General features: G+C 47.0%; 2 protein-coding genes across 4 annotated transcripts; both read left to right on the top strand.

Moving 5' to 3' along the window:
• The first annotated feature begins 1,741 nt into the window (after nt 1-1,741).
• Nucleotides 1,742-6,149, top strand: LOC143173103 (immediate early response 3-interacting protein 1). The gene is made up of 3 exons (XM_076363128.1): nt 1,742-1,855; nt 3,668-3,769; nt 4,663-6,149. The coding sequence occupies exons 1-3, from the start codon at nt 1,765-1,767 to the stop codon at nt 4,716-4,718; spliced, it is 249 nt and encodes an 82-aa protein (XP_076219243.1). The 5' UTR covers nt 1,742-1,764; the 3' UTR covers nt 4,719-6,149.
• A 2,235-nt stretch (nt 6,150-8,384) lies between these two features.
• LOC143173102 (haloacid dehalogenase-like hydrolase domain-containing protein 2) lies at nt 8,385-22,664 on the top strand. 3 transcript variants are annotated; one of them, XM_076363126.1, is made up of 8 exons: nt 8,385-8,426; nt 10,003-10,075; nt 11,214-11,315; nt 13,946-14,154; nt 16,634-16,718; nt 19,737-19,953; nt 20,341-20,404; nt 21,438-22,664. In XM_076363126.1, exons 3-8 carry the CDS (start codon nt 11,215-11,217, stop codon nt 21,539-21,541), a joined length of 780 nt encoding a protein of 259 aa, XP_076219241.1. In that variant the 5' UTR covers nt 8,385-8,426; nt 10,003-10,075; nt 11,214; the 3' UTR covers nt 21,542-22,664. The 3 variants fall into 3 exon arrangements, with proteins under 3 accessions (XP_076219241.1, XP_076219240.1, XP_076219239.1); XM_076363125.1 differs by having other exon boundaries at nt 8,391-8,426; nt 11,210-11,315; XM_076363124.1 differs by lacking the exon at nt 8,385-8,426 and adding an exon at nt 9,265-9,351 and having other exon boundaries at nt 11,210-11,315.
• The last annotated feature ends 198 nt before the right edge of the window (nt 22,665-22,862 follow it).

The following is a 22,862-nucleotide window of genomic DNA, read 5'->3' on the forward strand; positions in this document are numbered from 1 at the left end:
AGTATATGCTTAAATAATATTGATCTCACTGGAACTCCAACAGATGTTTTACTCGCTTCCCTGAGTTGAGAGCATATTCCTTTTCGAGGCTGAAACGACAAATACTTTTGACCAGATGACAAAACTCTGATGAATATGTTTGCTTTTTGTTCTCTATTCTATCTCCCTTATTTAGTATTAGTAATTTTGAGGGTAAGCTAGTGACAAAACATGCTATGGCTCTGATGATGGGGTGCTTTCTCTTGCTTCCAGTTCCAGCTGTTAAAACGTGATGTAATGTAATAGTAATGATTATTTAGATGCATAATGCTACGTCATCGACTATACTAAAGCGCATGTTTCGGAAAGGAAAGCTGACGACAAGAAGCAGCCGAGCTCTGGGTTTCTTCGTGGCTAATTCACATGGTGTCTATCGATCGTACTGTCCCGGTGCTCGACCCGCTGCCGAAGTTACCGGACCGTCTCTCGCTCGCTGGTGAGCGGATCTTAACCCAGAGCTGAGGCATGGAGATGCGATATCGATAAACTGTGAATAATTTACCCAGCTCCTATCAGAAGTCCGCGGCAGGGCAAGGAATCGAGACGGGGTCTCGCCAGCCCACCACATGAAGCACAAAGTTAGCGTTTCTATCACGACGAATGAGTCTAATAACCGTCGGAGCGCAGTGGTTACGCAAATCATTGTGCCCTGATTGAGCAATAAAAGCTATCAACCATCCGGAGTTGAGGTGTTTGCATATTGTATGATGGCTGAGAAATACAATCAGAGCGATTATGCAAATCGCCCCCTTCAGCCAATCGGACTGAAAGGTGCAAGGGAAAAAAATGTATATTTACGCATCAATAACTATACAGTATCCCTGAGCTCCAGTTATTATTATTTTTGTTATTTGACTGCAGAAGTACCCAGAGGCCCCGATCAATCCGATATAAAATATAATTGTTTTCTTTCGCATTCCGCGAAGAATTTTGGCTGCTGCAGCCATTACATTTTTGCACAAAGAACAATCGGGATCTGCGCTGGTCTCCTGCTAGAACAAAACCGTAAATCAACGTGTATTGAAAAAAACACGGGGGGGGGGGAAAAACAAGACACTGTCCGTAAAATTAAAGGTAAACCCCCGTATTTTTGCATATAAAGCGGTTTAAGGTTTTGACGAATTCTACCAATATTAGAGCGTTAACACGGGATGCCCGCGAGGGCTACCTCGCAGCCCCACGCCGGGGGGGGGGGGGGGGGGCAGCTCCCGCCATTTGGAAGACCGCGACATCAAAACTATTGATGGGGAAAGGTCGAGGACGCGCCCCGCCCCGCTGAACGCGGACCGACACGCGAGCCCGCTGGCTGAGCGCCAGGCAGAGCTTTCCACGGGTGAAGGAGGGCTCCGCGGCCGCCGGGGGGGAGGCACGCGTGGCCCCAGCCCCACGGGAAATTGGGGGGGGGGGGGGTGGGGGGTGGGGGTGTGTGGTGGTGGTGGGGGTGTGTGGTGGTGGTGGGGGGGGGGGTGTGTGTGTGTGTGTGTGTGTGGGGGGGGGGGGGGGGGGGGGGGGGGGGGGGGGGGGGGGGGGGGGTGTAAGTAAAGTAAGTAAGTAAGTAAGTAAGTAAGTAACCCGGCGCCCGGCCGCGGCTGCGCGGAGGAGCGGCGGAGGCCACGCCCCCCTCACCGCCCCGCCCCTTTTCCCCGACCACGGCCCCGCCCCGCCACGTCCCGCTCGGGCGCCGGGTCCCGCCCCGGCGGCGCGGCGCGGCGGCGGCGGCGGGCCATGGCGTTCACGCTGTACTCGCTGCTGCAGGCCGCCCTCCTCATCGTCAACGCCGTGGCCGTGCTGCACGAGGAGCGCTTCCTCCGACACGGTGAGCCGCCAGCCACCGGCCGGCCGCGGGGAGCGGGAACGGGGCGGGGCGGAGCGGGGGGGGAGAGGCCGCGGCGACGCGTCCGCGCCCCGGCCCGGCGGGGCCTCGCCAAGGGAGGAAGGAAGCGCCCGCAGCCCGGCTGGCGGTACCCGGCCGCCGGGTTCTCGGCGGGGCCGGGGATGCCCGTAGCGGGCTCCGCGGGCGCGGGAAGGCCGCCCGGTGTCGCGGAGGCCCCTCCCGACCCGCCGGGCTTCGTGGGACCCGGTGCTGCGGCCCCCCCGCAGCCTTTCCTTGCCGGTGTTGAACGTCGGCAGGCAAGGAACTGCTTTGGGGTCTTGAAGTTGAATTTTCTTCCGGTGTGGATGACGTCGCTCTTTTTTTTTCCATAATTGTCTTTTTTTTTTTCCCCTGTGCATTTCTACTGTTTCGTCTCCCATTTGTGCGGCGCGTCAGGGTGTTGTGCTGGCGTGAGGTGGTTTCTTTCATCCGGTCCTGCCTTTTTTTGGACGAGATCGCACTTCTCGGTCTTTGCGCGCTCACGTTTCTGCGGTGCTGGAGAAGGGTCCCCGAGGTTGGGCATCCTTGTCCTTTAAAAGAAAACAAAACCCCGCAAAAGACAGAAAAGCCACCGACGCAAAGGTCTGCAAAGCCCCAGAAATAAACTTCCTGTGATCCGAGGTTTCCCGGTTTCCTGATCCAGAGAGTCCTGACTTCTCCAAGTCAGGCTGAGCTTGGATTTTTTGGCAGGAGTGCGGACAGTTATCCCTTTTCTCCTGTTCCCCAGCAGGATTCACTGCGAGGGACCTGCTCGGTTTGGGGTTTTCTTTTGCATTACTGCTGAGCAGCAGCTCGAGGAAGAGGGAGATGTGAGGACTGACAGGATGGGTCATGCCACTTGTCGGCCCCGGGTGACTCAGGAGGCTTGGGAATAACTCCAGGCTCATCCCAGTGGGAAGCAGCGGCTGGCAAGGCCGGTGAGGGAGAGGACTCGCCTACTGCCCCCAGCCCGGTGCCAGCAGAGTGAGGGTGACAAGAAAGGGAAAAAAAAAACCCACCCTCAAAAGCTGTCTCTGGAGAAAAGAAACTCACAGGTTGCACAGTGCAGCTTCGAATATTGAGAGCCGCTCCCTTCTCTGCTCCGCTCGTCCCCAAATGGGCAAGGGCTGCGACCAGCAGGATTCAAAAATCCCTGGTCCCGTCACTGGGACCACACTCTCTGCCTCCCCACGGTGGGTTGGGAAGGGTTTTCTCCCTTGAAGGGCTTTGTAAACCTTCAGTACTTCTGTCGCCCTCTGAAAAGTTCCCAAGCCATTTGGGTTTTTTTGCAGCAGTTACAGAAATCGTCCTGATTTGGGATCTGTGCTGACCGTTTTCTGTCATGCAGCTCGTTTCTCAGTGCTGAAGCATCACCTCATACCCAACAGTTATTTGCTGTTTTATCTTCTGGTAAAGGACTATGAACAGATGTAGTTCGTTCATTTTTATTTTGGCGGGTGTTTTTCCGAAGCCCAAATAAACTCATTTGTTTCTGCGGCAGGCAGGGAACAGCGGTGTGTTAAAAAGGTAAGGGTTTCCTTTACGGAAACGTTGACCTGTCGTTACTGTTGCGTTCATTAAAAGGTTTGTAACAGCTCTCAGTATATTGTTTTAAAATCTGATCTTGAAATAAAGCGAGCTGGGTTTGCAGTTTGCTTTTCTAATGTTACTGATGACCATATTCAAGATAGCTCGCTCATTGATACTGCCGATAGCATTTGTTGCGTCGTTCTGGGTTCCTTTTCTAACGTGTCTGGCTGTTTTTGTGTGACACAGTTGGCTGGGGAAGTGACCAAGGGATTGGAGGATTTGGAGAGGAACCAGGGATTAAAGCCCAGCTGATGAACCTCATTCGATCTGTCCGAACCGTTATGAGAGGTAAGGTGACAATCTTTTTCTCTGTAAAGTTTTGTTTCTGTGCTCTAATGAAGTAACGTCCGTATTCTGACTCTTTTTCTTTTACCAAACAGCTGCTCTTTCTGCTCGTCACTTCCAATCTGTCCTTCCTTCACGCGTGGGCTCTGTATAGGAGGGTGCAGGTCCCGGCGTGCGGCGCTCGTGCCCCGAGTTTGATAAAGTGTAAAACGTTCCCCGGCTCTGGCTTTGGGGTGCCGCTGCTGCGTCTTGTCTTTCCTCGGAGTTTGGGAGCTGGGGGGAAGCTTGGTGATCGATCAGAGTGTGCAATTAGCTTCACCTTGGCTAAATTCAATTTTATGTGAAGTACCTGGTGAGGGAAGTGTAATTCCTGGGGTTCTTAAAGGTAAGCCAGGCTTACGTGCCTCAAAGGATGGGGGGAAAAAGAAAATAGACTTTAATTTGTAAGTTAGTTACAGTTTTTCACTATAAAGCACACCAAAAATTCCTTTTATAGGTGATGATAAACAGGAATTAACAAATCTTGCCTGTCTTGCTCACCACAGAGTAAAAACGGAGACATTTTTTTCTAAATCACAGCAAAGCCAAGGGTAGAAACTGACTTTGAGATGGTTTAGTTTCATTTGGAGAAAGGGTTGTTTGGGTTCAAGTTAAAACGTGATGGGCCGTAGAAAAATATTTCTGCTGTTGCTTCCTACTAATTTTTAATATCCTAGGCTTTGATCCTGGCTCCTTCCAATAATCCTGATTTTTTTGCATAGGAAAATTAAGTGCATTTTTAAGATTCTGGTTGACTTTGCTCCTTAAAAGGTAGTCTCCCAAGGTAATACAAAATTCTGTCGCTTTGTGAGGTGCAAAAGAAAATTTTCACAATTACCCCTCTTCTTTCTCTGCAGTGCCGTTAATAGCAGTGAACTCCATTACAATCGTTCTCCTCCTGTTGTTTGGTTGAAGATACTCAGTGGAAATCTTTTGGACACCCAAAGAAGCATGTTGCTAACCATCACTGCTCTGAGTTTTCTGGGATCCAGCACGGTTTAGCTCTCAATTTGACGTTCAACTTAAAATAATAAAGACACTATTTCTATTTATCCTATTCCCTAATGTCCACTTGCAGTTTCATTAAACAAGATAATGGGATCAATGCAACAACGCTGCAGATGTATTGGACTATGACAAGTTCTGTTGCTGCCCGTTAACAGCGTTGACTGTTAGAGTACGCGTCGTAACGTATTGCAATGGTTGTCGATGGGTTTTTAAATGTCTTGTTACTCAGGGATGAATTTCCTTCGGTACGCTTCCCAATTTATTTTTAAATTAAGAAAACCAGTGTTTTAAATTTCAATTACTACCACAGTACTGTTTAAGAGAATACGAATTAGGCTCTACAAACACGTTGCAAATTACTGAAGTACAGTTGTGATACTGAGGGAGACAAAAACTAGCTGGGTGAAGTCCTGATTCAGTTCACGTTGGAAGTCGAATGTTCCTGGTTAGATTGAGAACAGGATTTTTGGTGTTTGGTAGTCTTTTAAAATCACTAATGTTTCATGCTGATGGTGAAGTGAGTTGAAAATAGGTGCAATTGCTATGCAAAATCTAAAAAAGCTGTACCTAAAGCTGGGCAACTCTGTGTTAATTTAGACTAGCGGGTGATAATTAGCGATTAGCGTTTGTTCCTGTTCTGTCAAGGATTATTAGACTTTTTAAAACGTGTGTTAAACCTCTGCGCGGTTATTAGCGTGTTGGAAGTGGGGAGCCATTTGTATTCCGAGCTTCTTGGGCAATGTGGGAGGGGAATACTGTGCCCTTTTCCGATGCAATTCTTTGTTAAAACCCAGCAAATTTGCAGCCTCTCCTATTCCTGCTGCTTCTTCCCCCGCCCTCCATCTTCCTTTGTTAAATTAACAGCTTCGAAACTGAAACTGTGGGTGTGATCTTGCAGTCCTGTCGCAGAGAATATCGCTAATTGCTTTGGCACAGATCTCGTCTCAATTAAGACTGCTGGGTTAGGTCCAATGTTGTATAGCAAGTTTGAATTGAAGAATTCTGATTCTCATGTACCTTTTTTTAGAAAAGTTAGAAGTCTTATGTCTGTTCCTCTGCTAAAATGTTTTAGCTTATTTTTAAAGCGGGGAAGGCCAAAGGAAACCTGGCAGTTTCATTATTTTAAAGCAGCTTAGTTTATCATCTCTTCTTCCGACGTCTTGATGACTAAAGCGTACGCTGTTGTATACAAAGATAAATCTGTAAAATGTGTAAATGAATTTAATGATCTTCAGTTGCAGTGTGTTGCAGAGTAGAGTATATCCAGGAGGAGAGTTTTATGTTGTTTCCTTTTTCTAGTGAAAACTTGTAAATAAATTCTGAATTTCTAAGTTAAGCACTCTCTTTCATAACTCGCTCTATATCTGTGTACAGCGGGAGTATCTCAAAACTCAGCTTCATCCTGTTCCAGATACCAGAGTTACTGTTCTTACATGAAATACTTTTTTCTCATCCCTGTGGCGCTTATGAGTATCACCTCGCTGCTGTGAAGCCGTATTCTGGTTTATGTAGCAAACCTAATGAGCCATGGTAACATTGGCCTGAGGCAGAATAGGATCATGCTAGTCTTTAAATTCTGAAGTAGGTAGATGTATTGTAAAGTATTCCTTATAACAATCTTCGTGTAATTCAGAGGTGACGAGGGTAGAGTCTGGATCAGTTATTTTCATATATCTGTCTTTCGTGGAAACTGGACAGTATGTATGGGGAACAGATAAAACATGGAAGGTATGCAGGCCTTTCTGTATTTTTGTAAAATCTTTGTAAAAAAGCGGTGGTAGATGTTTCCTTTGCTGATGCATTGGAGTACTGAATGGTTTGAAGCACAGCTTGAGTATCATTTCGTTTTCGTACGTATTGACTGTTGAAACACTAGTTCTTACTAAAATAAAAGCCAGTACTAAAGATTATAAGCAGCAGCTTTAAAAACAGGTAAAAAGTGATTTCCCCCATTGTCCTGTCCTTTCAGAAAGGCTGAAGTGTCAATGCATGGCTCACGGCACGTGGGCAGATCACTTCAAAATCAATTAGGCACGTGCAGCAAAAAGGAGGAGCGGTTCTGTGCAGGAGGAATCCTGCATTTGAGGCAAAACCGGGACGTGTTTTACCTGGCAGATGCAAAATAGTGATTCAAAGTGGGGCAGCAGCTGAAGATTAGGTCTCCCAGGTAGCGATCGGGGATGAGGACAAAAGGGTAGCCAGCAAACAGGCAGAGAAGGAAGGAGTGTAGAGAGAAGCAGCAAGGAAGCCGTCTCCTCGTGTGGCTTTGAGCAGTTCTGAAACACGTCTGCTGTGACTAAACAAGGTGAAGCACCTCAAACCTGGCAGGGGCTCGGGTTCTTCAATAACAGGGAACATGCAAAAAAGCTTCCCCCTGGCAAAGAGCTCCACGCACAAAGTAGCCTGTGATCCAGGAGTCACTTCAAACTGTGAAGAGCATGATCATTCATACCTGGCACAGAAATGACAGTAACCAGAACGTTTTACAGATCAGGATGACGACGAAGACTTTCCAGTGTAGAATAACTGGCTCATTTCTAGTAAGGATTTGTAAACAGGGTGCTTTCACAGCAGTAGGTTACAGTGTGGTGGTACCAGTCGTGGTTGGCTGCGTGGTGAAAATGAAGCTGGTGGGACACTTCAGTCTTTAGTGCAAATACAGACAGGAATAAGGGATCAATTCTGCATACCTGTACTATTAAAGGCTTCGTTTTGAAGGGCATGGGGACAGGCGAAGGGAAAAGAAAGAAGGTAATGGGTTTGTACAGGAGTGAAGGAATCTCAAGCTCACTTTAATTATCTTTCACATCTCACCTTAGGTTGCAGTGTTACGAATTTGAACTTGTACTGTCTTACACACCTTGGCTTTTTTGATGTACCATCGCAATATAATGAATGTGTATCATACTTAATTCATTCACGTGCCTTCATTTCTTATGAAATCCTAACGGCGATAGCGTAAAACGCAACTGTGTCTAACCACGCTTTCTGTATGCTGCCTCTCCCGCAGGGGAGCCTGGGCAGGCTCCGCTGCCATCACAGGTAGAGAGCGGTCTCCACAGCCTGGGGCCTGCTACCGCCACCGGCGAGGCGCAGCCCTTGCAATCACGCGTTTCCAGCAGAGCAGCCGTAGGAAGCTGGTCTTCAACATGGCCACCAAGGCCTCGCTGGGCGGCTTCAGCCGGGGAGCGCCCAGGGGCCGCATCCCCCAGAAGACCAGGCCCGCCGGGGCACGGGGCGGCCGTCCCGTCCCCCCCCCGTTCAGGGCCGGCCTGCCGCCGGCGGAGAGAAGCCGCCGCCGGGCCCGGGGCTAACGGCTGTTCCCGCCCTCCCCGCTGAGGCGCCGCGCGCCTTTGTCCCTCAGCGCCGCCGTGGGCTGCCCGCCGCGCTGCCTGTCGCCGACTGCCGGAGGCCAGCCGGGGACACCGGTCCCTGAGGGCTGAGCGCTGCCGCCGTTCCGCGCCTGGCCGCGGCTGTGGCTGCCGCGCCGGCGGTAGGCGGGCACCGGCGCTTGGCCGGGCAGCCCCGGCTCCGCCAGGGCCTCGCGGGGCGGGACGGGGCGGGGCGGCGGCGGGCAGACCGCAGGGGCGGCGGCGGGGGCGGCTGGAGCCAGGTTAGTCTCGGGGAGGGCGAGGAGGGGGCTGCTGGCAACCTGCTCTCCCCTCTCGTCCGAGTGGGCTCGCCCGCCTCCTTCGAGCGCGAACGGGCGGGCGGAACCATCCGCGTCAGGGAAAAGGGGAGCTTGCCGAACTCGGAGGCTCTCCCTCCAGAGAATGGACCAGCCCACCTGCCCGTTGTAAACTGGCGGACAGAGGCGGTACCATCTCCTTGGCCGGGGGTGGGGAAGGTAGTTGCACCCTCATGCCCTTTCCAGTATGGCGAGGGGAGGGGGAGGCATCCGTCCTGGAAGGCGTTGTGGGGCAGGGGAGCGGCCCCAGGGCTGAGCAGAGAGACACTCACTGCCCCCGGCTCCTCAGGGGGCAACGGCAGGCCCACAGGGGAGGCCGTGTGGGCTCTCTGTGGGGCTGGGTGGGTGGCCCTGGAGCCCCACTCCCCTCAGCGCAGCTGGGCCTGGGCCTGGGCCTGGGCCGCTCTGCTGCCTTGTCCTGGGGCTCGCCAGTGGCTTCAGGGGCTCCAGCTTTGCTGCCTGGCTTGTGCCATTGTCCAAGGGAAAGGCCTGGCCTTTGCTGGCGGCACTGCGTAGGCCTTGTGGGGTGGCCCAGTGGTGGGGTCTGGGGGAGAAGGAGGAACAGGAGCCGGGGGAGGCCGGCCCTGTGCGGGCAGTGCCGGGCACCTCTGCCATGGAGAGCAGCCCCTCCGTGGCGCAAACACATCTGTGCCATTACAAGTTCCCGCAAGGGGCCAAGGCCTCTTTCACGCAGGTCGTGAGCACTTTGTTGCATCCCTGTACGGCACGGAGGCCCCTTAGACTGCCAAAGACCAGGTGGGAGTTGAACTGGATGGTCCCTCAGGTCCTGACCGGCCTGAATTACCATGTGGCTTCATCCCGTTGCTGTAGCTGTAATGCCAGCACCAAGGTGAGGTTCCCCTAATGTGTTGGGCTGCGGTTATGAAAACTGAGGTACTGAAGTTTTTCAGGACTTTATTGCTAGGCCATGAGCTTTATAGTTAAAATCAGCTATGCTGAAAACTGGCTCTGCAAATAACTTCCATACCACCTCAATAAATACACTGTGAATAGGAGAACCAACGGAGATCTAGGGTAAAAGAGGAATAAAAAAAAAAAATCCCGTTTCTGCTAAGCTAGGATATTCTATCCATCCTTAGCTGTGCTACCCATGCAGACACGGTGCAGTTGCTCTGCAGTCATGTGTCTTTGGCTAGAGAATTGATATAATAGCACCTCCTTCAGTCCTCTTTTTAATCTCTCTCACCACTCAAAATTCCCTGTGCTAAAGTTGAAGTGCCTGAGGGAAGAGAATTTTTTTGTCATGGAGATAATGTGGAGTCATGCAAATTCCATGCTGTTCAGGCACTTTGTCTGCACTAAGTATTTCACTCAGAGAAGATGTCTTAGAAACCTGGTGCCCTCTTTTCCCATCCGATTGATGAAGCTCCCTTAGGCATTCTGTTATCAGCTCTTTATCATAGACTTTCAACCTTGGCCTGTGTAGCAACAGACATACTGTAAAATAAGCATTGTATTTTTTTTTTTTTTCTTATTGCAGGGAACCAGCAGGAATAATCAAAGTGGAATCTCAAAGTTTTCTGCGCGTCTTGTACCTGAGACATCAGGTTCAGGTGATCTTGATCATTTATAGAACTGTCTGCAAAGATAAAACTGTCCTGATTAATAGAAAATTAAATTTATTAAGGCAGGTTCTAATCATGGTGTTGACTACTCTGCTTTTTTTTTAAGAGTACATACATGTTACATGGTCTGTCTGTAACCAAAAGGGCTCAACATAAAATCGTGATGACTTGCTAGCGATGACAGATCAGATAGTCGTTATTGTCCAACAGACAGGAGAAAAGCTTCCCTGTTGGACATTTGCTAAGAAATAGCTCAGCAAACTTGCTTGTGGAGCAAAATACAGCCCCTGCAGCACAGATAAGGAGAAGTACTGGTTTCTGAAGACAGCTTTTTAGACAGATGACTTGCACATGACCTCACTGTTTTCTTCCCCGGTGCCTTTACCCTTTGAATGCTGGCTTCTATTTTGGGCTAAGTCTCCTTTTGTGTGACACAGAAGCTTGCTGTAGAAAAACTGCTTGAGTGTCCCCTTTGCAAGAGGAGGGAGTAACCCTTTGGGGTGCTGAATATCCTTGAGCCCTGAGAGCTTCCAGGCTAAATCCACGCCGGCACACAGGCAGTCGACCGCCGAATAACCTAAGAGTTAGGGCACCTGAATTGTGTCGTGGGCTGGATCACCGTAGATCTCGCTTACAAAAATAAAATTAACAATATCCACTTTCGCAGAGCTTTTTGAGCTTTATAGTCGGAGCACTGTATCGTCGCTTAGTAGTGGTGTATTTATTTTGAACAGCGCCATTGGTGTCGATGGGACTTGCCGAAATGTGCTTGCTGAGGCCTTGAACCAGCAATACCAGACCTAATGATCCTCTTCCCAACAGTCTTAGTTGTTTAGAGAATTTTTTTGACGCGCACAAATAAAGGCACTTAAAAAACAAATAGCACCTGATTTCCATATATAGAGTCTTTGGGAAAATACCACCCCATCAATTATGTATTTTTTTTAAACACTGCCTTTTATTTCTCTGTCTAAAGGGGCCCATTTAATACTGCGAGTAATGTTCTGAGTAATACCGGGCTGGGCACAAATGAGGCGCTTAACCGAGTTCCTTATTTTTATTATCCATTGTCTGCTAACCAGTTTTTTGTTGTTTCATTTATTTGCATTTTCCCTGGGGAAGGAAGGATGGCAGCTCGGCGTGCGCTGAAAGCTGTCTTGGTGGATCTCAGCGGCACACTTCACATTGAAGACTCAGCTGTGCCAGGCGCGCAGGAAGCTCTTAAAAGGCAAGCTACCTTTTTCGATTTCCTCTGATAGGTTATGGTCAGCGCTGTTTGCACAAAGACGCTTCTTTAAGTAAACGGGCCTGAAGCTTCTGCCTTTTTATGCTGTCGTGGATAAGCAAATAGGCGGCCAAATTCTGCTTTTATTTACACCTGTATTAATACCAAGAGAAATCAGCAAAGGGCCTAGATATTGAAAAGTTGCCATGTATCACCTGAGCCCCCACGGCTTTCCTAAGTTGCTCTCTAGGTCTTTTCTAGATAGAAAAAGACAATATTCAGAGCGTTTCCGCTAACTCATATGGGACTACGGCCTCAGCCAAAGTGGAAAGTAGTTAAGTTAACCTGAATTACCCCGTGTACACCAAAGTCACTTCAGCTGAGCTGTTCCTCGGTGCTTTGTTTAACTACAAGAACCTGACTGATTGTCTGAGCCCTTAGGCCTGTGGTGAGCTACAGTGGAATAACAGAATAACTTGGCCTAGTGAGCAAGGCATCTTTTGCAGAGTTCTCGTTTCAGTTGGTCGTTCAGCCAAGGCTTTGCTTTATTATTTTTAAAGTTTCTTTCTGGTAGATAAACAACCCCAGTCGTTTTTTTAGTTTGAGAAACACTTGATAATCCAGCCCATCTTTTGTAAGAATTTCAACACGTTAATAAACAGGACAGCCGAGTACCTCTTTCTCTTCTGATGAAAGGGTGCCTAAAGAAACTGAGGCATAATAAAATGACTTAATCTGGCCAAGTCAGCGGCAAAATAGGATATGCAACCGCAGGGATCTTTGTCCTGTGTTATGACACTGTTTTCCTGGAGAAGACATCTTGCAATGGATGAAGGAAAACACAAAGCGATATAAGCTATCATGATGAGTGAGGGAGGACACCTTAAGATGCTGGGACAATAAGAATTAATCAGGAGAGAGGAACAGGGTTGAATTAAGGATGAGAAGTTTTTACTGGAATTGTATTGGCTGCTTAGATTTTTATGAAGCTAGACTGTTGCTCAGAGGAAAAGTTCGCAGCGGGATTAGGAAAGTCTGCTTTTTTTTTCACAAATAATTCTGTGGAGATAATTATCTCCTAAAGATGTAAAATTGCAAGGAAGTAAAAACTGCTAAAGCATTGGGTACTCCTTCATTACCCGTTCATTCATTGGACCTTGTCTGCCTGGTGTCTCGTGCTGCAGGGAGAACTTGTGCCAGGTGAGAGCATTCTCAAAAAATCTATATATATATAAAAAAGTGGTGATATTGTCGAGAAGAGCTCAGTATCTGTCCTGTCTGCTGCCCACCTCCAAACCCCCAGGCAGTAGACTGGACAGAAGAAATGGCTTCTGGAGAATCGGAAGACAAACTGTTTTATAAAGCCACTGATTCTCCTTTGTCTTCTGCTTCTGCTTGATTCCAGCTGAGCTGTGCTCATGCAGGCCCTGTTCTGGCTTTGGCAAGGGGAGGGCGTTAGAGAAGGGATAAGGTGCAGAGAGAGTCTGGTGCTGTTTGTCAGCTTGAACTGGCTGTCATGGGTATGGAGAGCAGGTGTCATTTCACTGCAAAGAACAGCCATGTCTTTTTGCTTAAAGGTTTGAAAAAAGTATTTTCTCATGCTCTTTCCCGCTAATCCATGTCATTGTCCTTCCTAAAGAGACGCTGAAATGATTGGCGTGCAGCTTGCTTGGGGAACAAATGGATAGATTCCATTTTTAGGGTTACTTCTCAGTATTGAGGTCCGTGGGGAAAAAAAAAAGACTTATTTTTATTTTATTAGCAACCAGGGGACTTTTTTACCAGTTCATACTTGTGAAGGGTCGGTGTATCTGACAAACAAGAGAAAGAAGCGGCAGGTGCAAGCAGGTCTCCAGCGTTGACCAACTTTATTCTGATGTTCTCCGTGCAGTCGTGATGCCAGTGTTTGTTTCTATGGCAACAAACAGAGAAAGTGATGGTGGGGGAATAATTAAAGGGAACGCCATTGAAATTGTCACTTACAATTATTTGATTCTTTGGTAGCACGTACTGTCAGTGTAGGGCAATAATGTGGTTTTATGTGATATCGGTGTTCCTCAGTAAAGGGAGAAATGGCTGCAAAAGCTAACATAAAATCGTCACACAGGTAACACAGGCTCCTAGAGCATCCTGCCTCTCTGAAGGAGCCACAGCTGCTATGAAATTCACTCGGCAGGTGGAGTTCAATGTATTTAGCAACAAGGTTCTTTTGTTTATTTGTTTTGGTTCAGGATGCTGTTGATCCAGAATACAGGGCTGGTTTATTTATTATCTAGTTTGAACTAGAAGGCTTTTCAAACTAGTTGTTGTTGATCATAGATGTGTTTGCTGCTACTATGAAGGTGGAGTTTGGAATCACTATTTTCCTCCAGACTTTTCCTGGTAGAAGCAAAACAGGGGAGACTTGGTCTTGTTCTGGTAGCTGTAATTCTTGCCATCTGTTTCACATTGCCCCCCAGTCCACAGAAGTTAACAACCTCATGGTTCTTGTGTGGCACCAGTACTCTGGGATGTATACAGTCTTTTCATCTGCAGCCTTCAGACAAACGGTCCTTTTTCAGTCCCAAAGAGACGTACAGGTGTGTAAATAGAATGATGCTGGGGCCAATTTGCCTTTGCTCTTCATCCATCAGGCTGCGCAGCGCTCCGGTTACCATTCGATTTGTGACAAACACAACGAAGGAGTGCAAGAGAGACCTGCTGGAGAGGCTGACGAAGCTGGGATTTGACATTGCAGAAAATGAGATCTTCACGTCTCTGACAGCAGCCAGAAATCTTCTGGAGCAAAAGCAGGTGCGGCCTCTCCTCCTGGTGGACGATAAGGCCCTGCCTGATTTCACAGGTGAGGCGGTCAGAAAACAGTGTGGGGGAAGTTACTGAACAGCTAAGGAAACATAGTGCTCTCCGTTTGGTAGAATGACGATCATATATATACCACTAGCCATGATGAAGCCTGAAATGTGGGACTCTCCAGGGTCATAAAGATCCTTTCTGCTTTTTAAATTAACATTAAACTGTCTGAAGTCATAGCTTCTTGAAGAGTAGTGGAAATGGCAGCCAAAACCTTCAAATAGTCAGGAATTTGGGTAAAACTCGATACTTTTTATTAATTTCCAGTGTAAAAAAAAAAAGTAATACTTACCACTTGATCATTGGAGATTTATTGCACCTACCAGTGCTGATTTGTTTTATAGCAAGGAAGTGTCGATTTGTTGGAAATCCGGTTTCCCTCAGCTATGGTACAGAGGTTTTGCTCGTAAAGAGCTGAAAAGCCAGTGTGTAGGCACGCGCAGGAGACTATTTCTCTTAATAGATTATTATTAAATGTAAAATCTCCAGGTAGTTATTGTTACTTGTATTGAACATCTAGGTCTCATGTATCCATGTATTTGGATACCTTAATTGGTGATAGAAGCTTCATTGCCCCGACTTCTCTAGATTGTCATCTCTAAAGACCTGGTTAAAACTTGCTTTACTTTCAGATGTTCCCGTTTCCCTCTCTCAACAATAAGGGCAGTGGAAGATGATAAATTCTAACTCGGACATGTCTGACAGGTGCCTGAAGCTAGGACAGTTAGTCCTTGACTTAACCACATCGTTGTTTCAAGAGTAGTGAAGATACCCACATTTTTAACGTATTCAGAGTTGAAAACTATATATTGTATATTCAGACTTTCATTTAAAGTCAAGGCAGCAAAAATGTGGATGGCTTACCACCGCTCCCTGCCCCGTGCCTTATAAACTGAAATCCTTATGGCTGTGTAATTTAAGTAGGTTCTAATCTTGCTAGGAGCTAGACATTTCCTGTTAAATTTTAGTGCCATAGTCTAGTCAGTAATCTTCAGAAAGATAAGCGTTCAGGAGAAAAGCCTCTGTGGGCTCTGAGAGCAATGAAACCTGATAATCTGTTCCACCTAACATCATCTCCAGAGAAATACGCCCCCAGCGATATTCTGTATTTGTGTTCTCAGGAAGGCTTTCTTGGGTCAGAAACAGCAGAGATGGCAGCTATTTCACCGAAGGTGGTTAAATCAGTTTAATCTCCATGTATTTGGGATCTTTCCATCAGTTTTACAGTAGCTGATGGTAATTTTGTAAAAGATGGCAAAGATAGAGCTATCAGCGGAGTGCGTTGGTGGCATTTTCTGTGTTGCTTGGATCTGGAATGGATTGTTTTGTTTCTCTTTGCTACAGGTGGTTTTGCTCATATTCTCTCAGTGCTGCTCTTGAAACATTTAAGTACGATGCAGAATGTTTTAAATTCCTGTTAATGGCTGCTATTGAACTATTCTTGGCTAATCTCTCTATAAAGTTGGTCACAGATGGATGAATGTAATCCATTCTTGGTTAAAGGACCCAGGTGCTTTGGATGGTGTCACAAATCCACATGGCATCTCTGAGTGTACGTTTTGCTGTCTGAGCTAACTGAAGGACATGCGGCAGGAGGCATCAGCCAGCAGGCTGCGATGACACTCTCTGGAGACCCAGGAGCTCTAGTTATCCCAGTAAAGGTGTAGAGGATATGCTGTGTGAAGGTGGAACAAAACCCCCAGCAAGTGCAGGATGCAGCTGATACTTAACCTGTCCTAAATAAAACACTCTGGTACTCCTGTTTCTCCTGTAGGTGCTACTCTGCTTCCACTGCTGGTTCTGTTCAGAGGTGGCACTGCCATGTAAAAACAGGTCATGCTCCTCCGGAGCAGTGCAGGACAAAGGAGGTGCAAGCTGTTCTCGAGGGGACTAATCCACATTAAAAAAAAGACCTTCCAGAAGAGCCAAAACTAATCTAGTGTAACAACTTCTAGGTCATGCTGCAATACCATCTTTGCCATCATAACCGGACTGATATGTAGAACAACACTCAGGCTTTTTACCATAAGTGGAGTTTTCTGTGACTAGAGGGAACAGAAAAACCAGATGGAATTCTCTAGTCTTCCTGCTTTACTGTCTTACAAAGCAGATGAATATGCGTAGAAAGCGATTCTTGGATAACAAAAAGTCATTCAGTTAAAGAAGTGATTTGTGCGGTCTCCGGCATTTCAGTGGAGGCAGTGAGAGAATGACTGTTCAACAGTCACTGTTAAGACTACCCGGCTGCAGAGTTGTGTCCATCGTGTAGGATGGCAGAGTCTGGATAGATCAACACCTTTCCACAGATGCTTTCCTCGTTTCTAAAAGACGTAAAACTAGTCTATATGTGATGTGTCTGTGTCAGAAAATGCTCATTTTTGCTGTAAAGTGATTTAATTGCACTTGTTGACTGTGTACTGCTAAGTATGAATAAAATGCTGTTCACTCAGAGTCACGTTTCGATTTTCCAGGCATAGCCACTGATGACCCCAATGCAGTGGTGGTAGGACTGGCTCCTGAGCGCTTTCACTACGAGATGATGAACAGAGCGTTTCGGTAAGTCAGCCCCTCCTCGTGGCATTTTGAAGGGTGGCTGTCTTGTGCTGGGCTCTGTACCTCTACGTAGGCGAGGAAATCCTTCTCGTGTGGGAAGAAGAGGGTGGTAGCAGTATCATTGTTACGTAGCGTGATTATGGTATGATCATCCGCTGTGAGTCTGTCCTGGATTTGCCCGGTGTTTTCCTGGTCCTGTGTTTCAGGCTGGGCGGAGGCCGCAGGATGGGCTCTGTCTGATCTTCAACGTCTCACTGACTTGTTCTGGGTATTTTTTCCCCAGTCCTCTATTGAAGATAAACTGTTTTGCTGGTGTCAGTTTTCTTTGGTCTAATAGAAATATTAACTACTGGCCGCATTCTCTTCTTCTCGAGCCTTATGCCTTGTCCTTTACTTTATTCCCTGTCTTTTACTGCTCAGATAATTAAGTCACTTGGGGTTTGCATTGCTCATAGCAAAACCTTAAGGTGAATCTGCTTAAATGCAGGTATCTACAGTGCCGATGCCTGTATCTGAGCTGGTGACCTGGGCTCCAGAGGGAGAGAGGAGGCGCTTGTAAGGCACCATTCATTTTTTCCCCAGTAGTGCTTAAAATAGGACAGTTGAACTGTGCCCTAGCAGTGCTTTTTCCTCTCCACTGACTGTGAAGAGCCCAGGCTGACTAATTACCTGGTAGGCAACTGCTCGGTCGATATCCAACATTAGGTTAGGTAAATCGAACCCGATGAGAGTCCCAAAATGAGATACACAGAGTAAGGCCATTCTCTAGGCACCATTTGAAATGACTGAGACTAAATTTCTCTTCTTGTATACGTGGGATTTTGATGCCACATTTAAAAGAATTCTCTCAGGTGAGATCCCTCCTGCAGACTGCTGAATGTAAGTGGTTGTGGTGCTGCTGTCAAATTAGATTTTTCTGTATCCTAGAGGCATCCTCCCATCGCGAACATACCTGGCTGCTCACAGATAACGCGTGCCAACTCTCTTCTTGTTGAGCTTGCTTTGGAACGCATTGATTCAATAGAAGTGTTTTGTGATAATTAAGTGAAATGAAGTATTATCATTTATGTACTGCTCAGAGTACCCAGGCTGCTCTGCAAGCACGTGGGAAGGAGCAGACGTCCTCCAAGGAGCATACAACTCACCTAAGGCAGCTTCTTTGAGCAGAGCCACAGCAGAGCTCCAGAAAGGCAGTGAAGGGGCAAAGCAAGATTTTGTTTGTTTTCTTAAAGGCTTTTTTTTTTGTAAATCAGGCGGGGTTAAGGGGAAAAGAAATCCTTCTTTCTGCCCTCAAGATAACGGCCAGCGTTTCCCCTCTATCCCGAAGCTTTGCTAGTTACATTCCTGCCTGTTGTGACAAAGACTGGAGTTGCCTCAGTACCTGAAGAAGGTGCTATAAAATCGAACGGGAAGCGTTTGGCAGTCGTTAACCTCAGCTTTTATAGATGCTGTCTGGAGGGCTTTTGTTGCACTGAAACTGAGGCTGGGGAAGGGGAGGACTGCGATAACCTTGCTGTGCTTGGTAGTACCGGGAGGATTCCTCTAGTGCAGCAGCTACGCAGGCTTCCCTTTGCTGCAGGACAGGTAGCTGCTGTGTCTGCTGTAAAGAACAACTACCAGGCAGGTAACAGAAATGGAAGAATTCAAAGATTAGGTCCAGATTCTGTGAAAGCAAGCATTCTTAAACTCCCATTTATTACTTTGCTGTCACGGGTCCACTGTTCAGGTGCTGTGTGTGCTAACAAGACATGCTCCCTGCCACAAGGGTTTTACAAGGCAAGTGTTAGACAAGAGCCCTCAAGCAGACACAAAGTGAATTGACAGGGGTAACAAGGTAGCGAGGCTAAGGAGGCACTGATTGAGATCGGTGGAGCAACAGCAGTTTCTTAATTACTTCTTCCCTTACGTTTTTCCACCCATTCCAGACGATCTGTGCAGGTTTTTAACAGGTAGGTCAGCTGGCAGGCAGAGATGCTGTCTGTGGAACCCCGAGGAGGGTGCACGCTGGTGCGTTGGGGCAGAATTGGGCCCGTGGAAGGTGGGAGGATCTTGGTTGTTGGGCAGGGAGCAGTTCCCAGTCTCTCAGACCACCGCTGCACTCGCTTCCTGAGGCTCCCAGGTGCTGTGGCCAGCCAAGACCCTCCTGTAACGCTGCCATACCGTGCCTTGTGACCCTTACTCTGTGACCCTTTTATCGTACTCGGAAGTGTTAGGAATCTGCTGACTTGTTGCTTTGATCCATCTTCCACTTGGAATTTTTGGTTCCCAATAGCAAGGAGCTCAAATCCAGCTTTGTTCCTAACAGGCTCAGTAATAGCGCTGTTAACTGGGGAATTCGATGGGACGTGAACATGCCTAATATCTTTGTGCTTTTTCGTGTAACTTGTTATTGTAATTCCTCCAACGTTAAACTATAAAGTTAGGGTAAAATCATCCACCTTCTATTTGGGACTCACCTGAACACCCATCTCTGCTGGAAACACATAGCTGTTCGGCTGTTAGAGGCGATACCGACAGCCCCAAGGACTGCTGGGCTGCAGATTTCCCGGCAGCAGCATCCTGAAAGCACTGCTGTGTTCTCAGTCCAGGCGAGGAGATTAAAGCTGTGGCCATCAAACTGCTACCTACAGCTGCTGCCTGTGGTTAATGTATTTTAAAATACTTGCGTGGGGAAATCAGATGGGTTCTAATGTTAGGATGTTTGCCTTAGTGAAAAGTGAGGCAGCTTAAGAGTAATGGACCTAATCACATGAGAGATATAGACCGGATTTAAAAATAGTTACCTGTTAAAATCCTCAAGATAATAAATTCTTTATTTGGGGGATTTGTTTTACTAGCTGTTTCTGGGGAAGAGTAAGGAAGGAACTTTAACTGTCCAAACGAATGCTAGCTTGCATTATAATCTGGGGCTTTGTGAAAGTCAGCGGGAGCTTTGTCAACTTAAACGAAAGCCAGTTCAGGCCTTCAGCTGTAAATATCGGGGGTTTTTAATATAATTTTTGTACTTCCTTCTTCATTTAGGTTGATTTTGGATGGTGCTCCTCTTATAGCTATTCATAAAGCCAGATACTTCAAGAGAAAAGATGGCTTGGCTCTGGGACCTGGACCTTTTGTAGCTGGGCTGGAATACGCGACGGACACCAAAGCGACAGTGGTGGGGAAGCCAGAGAAAACCTTCTTCCTAGAAGCTTTGCGGGGGACTGACTGTGCCCCAGAAGAGGCCGTCATGATTGGTGACGTACGTGGGGACCAAATACCTTATCACTTGCCTGTTAACGTAGTGCCCATCTCCGCTGTGTGTCGTGCCTCCCAAATGCCACGAATGGATCTTTCGAAAAGCGCTGTGCTTAGACGAGGGGTGAAAACTGAACCATCAAAACTTGCAGGATTGAACGTGTAGTCCATGGGGTCAGTTCTCTCGCGTCGGTCGCTATTTGATCAGGCAAAAAGCACGTAGTAAATCATTCCCGTGACAGTTTGTCTAACAGGTAGCTACAGGATTTGACTCCGTGTAGCTGCTTTTAAGTGGCTGATTAGTGATGTGCAAGGCAGAGAACGTCATGAAAAACCTGTTAACAAATAGTGTCTGTGCCCACTAACCAGCTGATCTCCTGTTCTGTCCCAGGACTGCAGGGATGATGTTGGTGGCGCCCAGAATGCGGGCATGCGTGGGATTTTGGTAAGGACCGGTAAGTACTCGACGGATCGGTCATTTCGGGAGACAGCAGTGCACTCAGTGATCTGGCCCTGGGTACTGGCAGCCCCCTGTGCCCAAAGCAAAGGTATGCTCTGAGCCCTGGGTCTGGCCCTGGTGCCTTGTAGAGGCCCGCCATGCCCGTGGTTTGTCACACCGAGGGGCTGCTGGGAGACCCCGAGTCCATCACCCCATTCATTTTGGGGTGAGTGCAGCAGATACGTTTCCTCAGCTGCAGCATGGCAGCCTGTCAAGCAGTAGATTGCGATTAAGTCAGGATAGGCCATTATATTTAATGTTTCAACAACAGGGCTGGAGCACAGACCCCCGAACTGGGAGCAGGATGGTAGGAAGTAATAGACGTGGGCGGCTGATCTTGTAGGTGTGAATCTTTTTCCCATGACTCCAAAATCCCGAGCGCTGGTCGAAGAACAGAGAGAACTGTTACTGTGACATCTTTAAGCTTGCCAAAATCGGTCATAGCAATGCAACCTCTAATCATTCAGGAACTCTGATGGCATTCCCTAGTAATTACACTGGTAATTATAGAAGTAATTTTGCTTCAGACAAAAGTGGAACCCTAAGGGACTGGTGGGTATTATTGATGGTACCATGGACTGGGTAAGGTCTTTCTGAGGTGGCAGCTGCTCATGCCACACAGTCCATTATGTTGAAAATGAAAGCAAGTAATCCTACTCTTCCTCATAAAACCCAGAAGGGAAGATGATAACATTATTATTATTTCAAGAACCTACAACACGAATATCTGAACAGTCAGTGAAAGAATAGTGCTAGTACAGTGGAGTGAAACCAGTGCGTAAGTAACACTAATTTTGAGCCAGAGCCACCCCTGGAGGAATCTTCTGTAAGGCTCGGTGGTTGTTTAGGGAAGACTTGTGAGATATTTGTTGCAGGAGAACCTCAGATGGGCATTCCTCCTGATCCGAGGAAGCTGTAATTTTCAGGGAAAAAAAAAAAGGATACCCAAAGGAACTTGGTAAATGTATGTTTTTGTTAATCTGTTACAGGTAAATATCGACCGGCAGATGAAGACAAAATCAATCCCGCTCCTTACTTAACCTGTGAGAATTTCCCAGAGGCAGTGGAACATATCCTAGAGCGTCTGCTGTGAGAAAGGGAATAGTTAGTTTGACAAGACCTCTGTTTCACATCATTTCCTTTACTCTTGCTTCAAAAATTAAGACCACAGGATCAGTGCATGCATTGCATCAGAAACCTAGCCGTGAGCTCCTGCCACTCGAGTCATGAAAGGGCAGAGGATCGGTGTGGGCCCCGGCCCAGTCACGGCAAAGCCCCTTTCCTGTAGTAGTTTCACGAGGCTGTGATGAGGGACTGCGGATACCCGGCAGGTGAGACAGAAAGGCTACAACCAGCACAGCTGCTTTCCTGAACGACGTAGGGAGCACGGCAGAGAGGTCTGTTTATTTCCAGTTTGCAAGAAATAACTGATGAAAAGCCCTGTCTGGAAAGTGTCACGTTCTTCTGCTGAATAAGCTAAACTGAAAAAAAAACCCACTGGAAATACTCAAGTAAATAAACCTCCAAGACTAACAGAGCCTGAGTCAGCCTGTAGTGATTTCACTGAGTATGATTCTGCTCTGCTCTAATTTAAAGGTAGAGATTAGGCACATTTAGAAGTGACTTTTAAATTAAAATATCACCATTGTTTAATAATAACTGCTGTTGAGATCTTTCCTCTCATTAGAACAGATCCTGGGTTTTGTTTTTCAAATTTTACATAAAATTAAAACTGTCAGCATTTTACAGATGTTTTAATTAGATGCTGTTATTAAAAAGAATGGTACAGAAACAAAAATCTGGTATTAAATGCCTTAGAGACTGTGAATTCTTGAAATTAGACTCGGCAGGGTCCTATTAATGCTACAGTTGCAAAATTTCACTGTTGTTGGGGTTTTGTTGTTTCTTTTTAATGTTACGGGAAAAATCCTTCATAAGCCATGGGGACAGATTCCAGTTTTTACACAGTTGGTTAGCAGAGCTGTAAAATGAGATTTAATTCTGTAGTACGCCATGCTTTTTCTGTGCGCTAAAGCCACCGACAAGAACCAACTTTGTAATGATGGTAAATAGCTTTTCTGGTCCATTTGTGAACTGTAATAATCAAAGTCCTTTACAGTTGTTTTACAGTGCTGCTGAGTGTTAAATTATTAGATTGTAATTATACGTTACCGGAGTATTAACCTTATTGAAAATACAGTTTTGTGTTAATAAGCCTTGCTTGTTCTTGTTAAGAAAAATCATCGTGAAGAATGAATGGGAAGCTCTCCTTACGTGAAAAACCATCCACCTGCAGTCTCACTTGGTGGGTGGTTACCTGCATTCAGATCTAATCTCTGTCCGAGACAGAACGTGTGGACGGAGTAGATTCGGCAGTAGAAATACAAGAAACAATAAACCCCCCCAGGAACAAA

Source organism: Aptenodytes patagonicus, chromosome Z (genome assembly GCF_965638725.1).
Source record: "Aptenodytes patagonicus chromosome Z, bAptPat1.pri.cur, whole genome shotgun sequence".
Taxonomy (NCBI): domain Eukaryota; kingdom Metazoa; phylum Chordata; class Aves; order Sphenisciformes; family Spheniscidae; genus Aptenodytes; species Aptenodytes patagonicus.